The following is a 6,501-nucleotide window of genomic DNA, read 5'->3' as shown; positions in this document are numbered from 1 at the left end:
CCTGTGTGTCCGTCCACCCATTAATTTCCTTAGCCCCTAGGACGTTGCGGGCAAATGCTTTCCACGAAGGTGTACCCCGGCCGGTGAATATATGTCTTATTTTCGCGTGGGGTAACGCGGGGGTTCGTACCGCTTCTGACGCCAAACTGTGGGGGCTACCGTCCCACCCCATCACTGAATTGTCGGGGCCGCTGCCCACCGACTCCCCCGTTCCACTCACACCGCTACCCCATGGCTGCTCCGTCAGGTCCAGACTAACGACCCCTAAAGTCTCGCCCCCCTGTACCTCTGCCTGGGATGTCGACCGCGTTTGCATAGTTTAATTAGCGGCTCGTACGCTCCGCGCTTGCGATGCGTTACACTGTGCAAAGGCGGGGTGGGGCTGTAAGCGCGCTCGCCAGTAAATCTCCGTACCGCCCATAAACAAACAGGCGCGGCACGTGTTTCCCTCCCACCCGCGCTCCACGTGTGCCGACAATAACAAACACGCCCCTACCCTCTGCCCGTAAACAGACCAATCGCACACGAAGGGGTTGGAGCCGGGGGACGGGCGGGCGGCGTTTCTGCCGTGCGCGCGCCGCTGATTGGGGACGCTCGCTTGGCTCTGAGTTAAAGGTCCCGCTCAAACAGTCGCGCGAATACGCGCGCGCTCGACGCTCTAACTCGCTATCTCGCGACCAGACCCGTGTGCGGGTGCGTGACCGCGGCACCGCCACCCAGGTACGCGATCGCTAAGCACTATGGTGGGCAATCGTGCGGGCACGTAAACACCCCACGCTTCGTCTCGAGGTGCACAGCCGCGCATACACGTAGACACCCAGCGCACACTGCCCTCCACTTCACACTCCCAAAAAACCACGCAACACAGTTTTTTCCCCCCACTAGCGAATTTTATTTACCTGTGATGGTATGGTCAGTGGACGCTAATCTATCCCTCGGAGGTCTACGAGTCGATTTCCCCTACCACTCGCCCCGCTCTCTATCCTGGATGTAAAACGGCTGAACTTACGCCTCTCTCACTCGTACTTACTTCTCCCCGATGTACTGACCGCTGTGAGGGAATGAGGCAACGAGCCTGTCGATGCTGGAGTACGTCTCACGGACGTCTTGGATGGCTGACTCTCCTGCTCCTCGGACCGCGATGATCTTGAACCAGAAGAACCCCCTTGCTACCCCAATCCCCCTCCTTTTTATCCTACCTTCAACAAAGGGATTTTTGCTCTTTCCGACCCTTGGCCTCCCATCCAATCAGGGGCTCGGATTCTCCCGCCCTTTCGATGTCCGGATCCCAGCTCAGATGACGTCGCCGCAGTGATCTCACCGACGTCCGCTCTCTGTTCTCCCGCTACCAGTCCACTGACCCGTGCATGTGTGAGGCTCCACTCGCGGTGGTTCGATGGCCCTTGCCGCGACCATGCAACTTTAATAACAGGTCGCGGCGCCGCAGTGCATGTCAGCAACAGGGGGGAAGATCGCCCAATTTCCCGGCCGCAGGAAACCATGAAGTTCGATCCCACTAGGGACTTCTGGACAAAAACCTATCAGCCGGGTGACCTCCCCTCCTGACTCTACGTGGGGCGTGTGTGCGTTCGTGTGGGGGGGGGGGCGGGGTGGTGAGGCTGTGCAGCGTCGGCGTCGACATCCCCCGGTGGCGGCTTTGCGGCGGTGGGCACGACCTCGGCAGAGTGGCCCTGCTGCAGCGGCCTCACGACTGTGCAGGGGCCAAAACGCGGACGTCTGAGAAGGCACCGGCCCCGGGAGAGGGGCGGGAAATCCGCGGCATAGGTGATGGCGCCGCGGTAGTGCGCGCAGTTCCGCTGGAGCGGCTCCGCTGCGGCGGCACCACAGGACACACAAGTTAGCTTTTTCATGCGAAAATGGTGAATCTGAAAAGAGCCTTTGTGTTGTGCTTTGAGGGCCGAGCTGGGCGATCAAGTGCGCTCGCCACGAATGCGGCGGGCGAGCTGAATGTCCTTGGGCTTGATGGTGACGCGCTTGGCGTGGATGGCGCACAGGTTGGTGTCCCCGAAGAGCGCAACAAGGTACGCTTCGCTGGCCTCCTGCAGAGCCATGACAGCGGAGCTCTGAAGCGCAGGTCGGTCTTGAAGTCCTGCGCGATCTTCCTGACGAGGCGCTGGAAGGGCAGTTTGCGGATGAGCAACTCGGTGGACTTCTGGTAGCGGCGGATCTCGCGCAGAGCGACGGTGCCGGGCCTGTAGCGGTGAGGCTTCTTGACGCCGCCCGTGGCCGGAGCGCTCTTTTGGGCTGCCTTTGTGGCGAGCTGCTTGCGTGGAGCCTTGCCGCCCGTGGACTTACGAGCCGTCTGCTTGGTGCTAGCCATGGCTTGGTGAGAGCAAAAATATTCTCACAGGCGGGGAGAAGGCGGCTTATGTAGCGCAGAGCGTGCGCTCACTGGTCAGCGGAGTCATGACGTGCGAAGGGGCGCGTGCTGGTTGGTTGGCAGCGTGCACTGATCTCGAGTCGTGAACTCTTCTTAATAAACAAAATGTGCCTAGTTTGTATCATTTCAGAATGCCGCATCACAATGCAGTAGTACCTTTGAGCGCCGTTGATGTCTTTAACGGATTTTCTTTTCTCAAGCAAAAACCTTTCCAAAAACAACTTTACAGTGCTCTGCATCAATCTAAATAAAGTGAAGAAACTGCACTTTATTGGAAACAATAATACGCAAAAATGCCGGAAAGAAGTGATCACAGGGATATATATCTATTATCTTGGCATTGAGATGATCATCAGTTATACTGCACGAGTCATTCATGCTAGGCGCTTACTTTTATATATACGTGCAAAATGTTAGTTCGTGGCCGAAAATACATTTAAACTAGATTGTATTTCACTTCTTGTAATAAATCAAAATCACGATCACTGAAGTATAAATTCGCCCCATGAGAAATTGTCGCCTATTCCAATATCGCGTTCACACTATGCTTTGCCGTGACACCCAGGAATTAAATATATTGCATTGCAAGGTTATGGCGCCACATATCCAATGTTATATCTGGATCGGCTGCAGATGAAATCAATGGTGAATATGTGGCATAAATATTGTGATTGCTTTTTTTCACGTGGGTACAGGTAAAAATGCGCTGGATCTCTCCATTTCACTCAATGAACGATGTCCGCGTGAACTGAGAGCGGGGCCGCTGCTGCATTCGGCAGCAGCAGACGGCGCCTCGCGTCACCGCGAGTACCGAGCGCCCGGCTGTGACTCCAGCCCGGTCTACGCTGATGATAAATCGGCGCTTAACGTCAAAACCATGGACAAGTACTCTATGTTTGAAGTTTCGTCCTGCGCTCCTGCTAACACTGGCACAAGCAGGTTCGGAGATGTGGGTGGCTCTGAAGAGCATTTGTAATTAATGGTTGAGTTGAGGCTTCACTTGGAGCTCGTGTACTTGGTGACGGCCTTGGTGCCCTCCGACACGGCGTGCTTGGCCAGCTCGCCGGGGAGCAGCAGTCGCACTGCGGTCTGGATCTCCCGAGAGGTGATGGTGGAGCGCTTGTTGTAGTGCGCCAAGCAGGACGCCTCGGAAGCGATGCGCTCGAAGATGTCGTTGACGAACGAGTTCATTATGCTCATGGCCTTGGACGAGATGCCGGTATCGGGGTGCACCTGCTTCATCACCTTGTAGATGTAAATTGCGTAGCTCTCCTTCCTGCGGTGGCGTCGCTTCTTGCCATCCTTGCGCGTAGTCTTGGTCACGGCCTTCTTGGAGCCCTTCTTGGGGGCAGGAACCTTTGCCGGCCCAGCGCTCTTTGATGCGGGAGGATCGGGCATGTCGACGCGTACAGCTGTAGCACGTCAGAAAGGACGAGAACAAGTGTGCTTGTAGGGCGTGCGTTGATCTCCTTTTATAGTAGGCGAGATGCAAATCAGAGGATCGTGGTGCGCGGCGCTGCGGAGTGGCTCTTTCAGTACCATCCCTTTCCATCAGCATCCAATGAGAAACGCGGAAGCGATGTTCACTTTAATATCGTTATTTTTTTTACTGCAAAAAAGACTTGTGAATATAACACAACGTAATGTCCAAACATGTATATTAGTGAATGGAAGCCATGGCATTGCTTTTGTTTTAAAAAGGATGACTAGAAAACCCAATACAGTATAGTGTTTTTTTTTGCGTGGCTTTTTTATTGCTTCTTTTTTTTGTTTCACAACTCGTCTAATAGAGCACGGGCGTTTGCTGAACGCAATTTGGAAAAAATACAAGCACTCGGTGTAGAAAAATAACTTCGCTGTTGTGCTGTATTTTACGGGTGGATATTAGCATTCTGGCGCGCTCCGTCAATTAGGACGAGTGTGCTGTAAGATTGTGGCGCCAAATGCTCTACGTAATATCGGAATCGGCTGTAGCTGAAAATAATTCACGCAAAAATACCAGAAATGTGTACTGTATTAACGCGTTCAAGAATTGCGCCTTGTTAAATGTGACGTATCTTGAATATTGTGATTTCTTCATTCATTTGGAAGCAGATGAAGATTAGCTAACTCAACCAGCAAAGGATCTCTGCGTGAACCTCAGTTCTCAGTTTAATTTATTTAGTAAAGCCCTGTGAGCCATTCGGCTCTTGAATCGGGTGCAACCACAACACGCAAAACACATGAACAAGAAAACATCGTAACCGAGCAGAGCGGCAGCAGACGGCACTTAGAGCCACCGCGCGTCCACGAGAAGAGCCCGGTCCACGCTCACGAGGAATTGGCGCGCAACAACCCATTAATAAAGTGTTTCTTTCGTGAACGGTTTGGTAACACTGGCGCGCAAGCAGTTTAGAAGAGGTGGGTGGCTCTGAAAAAGAGCCTTTGGGTTGGTTTAGTGTGCGAGAGATGGGCACTCAGCCTCCGAAGCCGTAGAGAGTGTGACCCTGGCGCTTGAGGGTGTAGACCACGTCCATGGCGGTGACGGTCTTGCGCTTGGCGTGCTCCGTGTAGGTGACGGCGTCACGGATGATGTTCTCAAGGAAGACCTTCAGGACGCCGCGGGTCTCTTCGTAGATGAGGCCCGAGATGCGCTTCTCACCGCCGCGGCGAGCGAGGCGCCGGATGGCGGGCTTGGTGATTCCCTGGATGTTGTCGCGCAGCACCTTACGATGGCGTTTTGCGCCTCCCTTACCGAGCCCCTTACCGCCTTTCCCGCGTCCAGACATGGCGACTAACTCTGCTACTGCTGACAAAGCTCGCGAGAAATGGCGCGCCCATCCTGCAGCAGCCGCATTTATACCCGGAGCGTTGTGACGTCAAAGACCACCTCTGCCCTCCGCGATGGCTCCGCCTTTAAGCTCTGACCTTTAACTCTGTGACGAAGTAAACCATCCACCGTCGTCAATAACACTTCCTTAAAATGTATGAGACGTTTCGGGCAATGACCCTTCTTCGAAGCACTCTGTAATGATTTCGGCACACACGCAGCGAACGCGAGAGGGACGCGATCTGTTGCAAGATTGCACGTGGAGTGAATAAGGTCTTGTTTACAAGTAGAACAAGATGAACTGACTTTTAAATCGTGTGCAGCTAATCGGCTTCCAAAACAATAGTTGAGTGAATGTCAACAACTAGTCCCAAAGTAAGAAAGTCATTTAATAATAGGGTTTTTTCCCCTTTTTTATTGCAACAAAACTGAAACCTTATTACAAGGATTCATGTATGCATTAACCTGCAGTCGAAATGCAAACAAAAAACATACTATGATAATATATAAAACATTTTGGTACTGGCAAAGGAGGTCTAATGATGAAGATAAGAAAGAAATTGCAAAAACAATGCGATAATTACGAATGTAAATTATTTTTAATTGAGAAGTTTAGATGGTGCACTGCAATTTTTACAAAACAAAAAAATAGTGAAAAGGCGGAACGAGCGAAAGGAGGCAAATTGAGTAAAGCTGTCTGGAATCAATACATTTTTAGACTAAATACCATATTTGGCACCAGTAACATGATGACGGAATGAAGACGTGCAACATAATCAAAATTGGAGTTTCGTCAAGAATGCATCGATTTTGAATCTGGATTTAGATTAGAATCGGCAGCGAGAATGCGGACGTCGCTGAGATTACTCTGCACTCAGTTCGAATGAGGGAGCTGCCACCTGCCTCGCCTGTGTTTATGATGCCTGCTTTCGGGCTCGATTACTCCCATCACATCAATGCTTAAAACACATCGAGTGGTTAAATGTCGTCAAGTTAATTTGGCGAATGTACGTAACTTATCCAATCTACACATCCTCACGACTGCACCAACCGTCGAGCTCCTTGATCAGGGCCGAGGCACGGCGAGCAACCATCGCCACGCCGTAAATGGGTTTGACTTACAGAATATGGCACGCATTCAGCTTCAATGTAATACACTGTCAGGTGTTAACGATTAACTAATTGAAGCGCAGCAACATCTGGTTCACTTTTTGAACTAAGTGGGTGGCTCTGAAAAGAGCCGTTAGGGTGGAGGGAATCGCGCATCGTCCGATCGGATTCACTTTTTTAG

The 6,501-nt window shown here is 52.0% G+C and overlaps 2 protein-coding genes and 1 pseudogene across 2 annotated transcripts; all 3 read right to left on the bottom strand.

Annotated features, from left to right (window-relative positions):
• Positions 1 to 2,419, bottom strand: LOC142929566 (histone H3-like; annotated as a pseudogene).
• Positions 2,420 to 3,302: 883 nt separating this feature from the next.
• LOC142929567 (histone H2B 1.1-like) lies at positions 3,303 to 3,844 on the bottom strand. Its single transcript, XM_076070989.1, has one exon. The coding sequence runs from the start codon at positions 3,797 to 3,799 to the stop codon at positions 3,398 to 3,400; it is 402 nt and encodes a 133-aa protein (XP_075927104.1). The 5' UTR covers positions 3,800 to 3,844; the 3' UTR covers positions 3,303 to 3,397.
• Positions 3,845 to 4,857: 1,013 nt separating this feature from the next.
• LOC142929601 (histone H4-like) lies at positions 4,858 to 5,169 on the bottom strand. Its single transcript, XM_076071184.1, has one exon. The coding sequence runs from the start codon at positions 5,167 to 5,169 to the stop codon at positions 4,858 to 4,860; it is 312 nt and encodes a 103-aa protein (XP_075927299.1).
• Positions 5,170 to 6,501: the final 1,332 nt, after the last annotated feature.

Source organism: Petromyzon marinus, chromosome 31, assembly GCF_048934315.1.
Source record: "Petromyzon marinus isolate PM22_M1 ecotype Great Lakes invasive population chromosome 31, UKy_Petmar_22M1.pri1.0, whole genome shotgun sequence".
Taxonomy (NCBI): Eukaryota; Metazoa; Chordata; class Hyperoartia; order Petromyzontiformes; family Petromyzontidae; genus Petromyzon; species Petromyzon marinus.
This window is presented reverse-complemented; position numbering and strand designations above follow the sequence as displayed.

What these genes read in the sequence shown, in the direction of transcription:
- LOC142929567 (XM_076070989.1), bottom strand. Translation starts at nt 3,799, where the DNA reads ATGCCCGATCCTCCCGCATCAAAGAGCGCTGGGCCGGCAAAGGTTCCT.
- LOC142929601 (XM_076071184.1), bottom strand. Translation starts at nt 5,169, where the DNA reads ATGTCTGGACGCGGGAAAGGCGGTAAGGGGCTCGGTAAGGGAGGCGCA.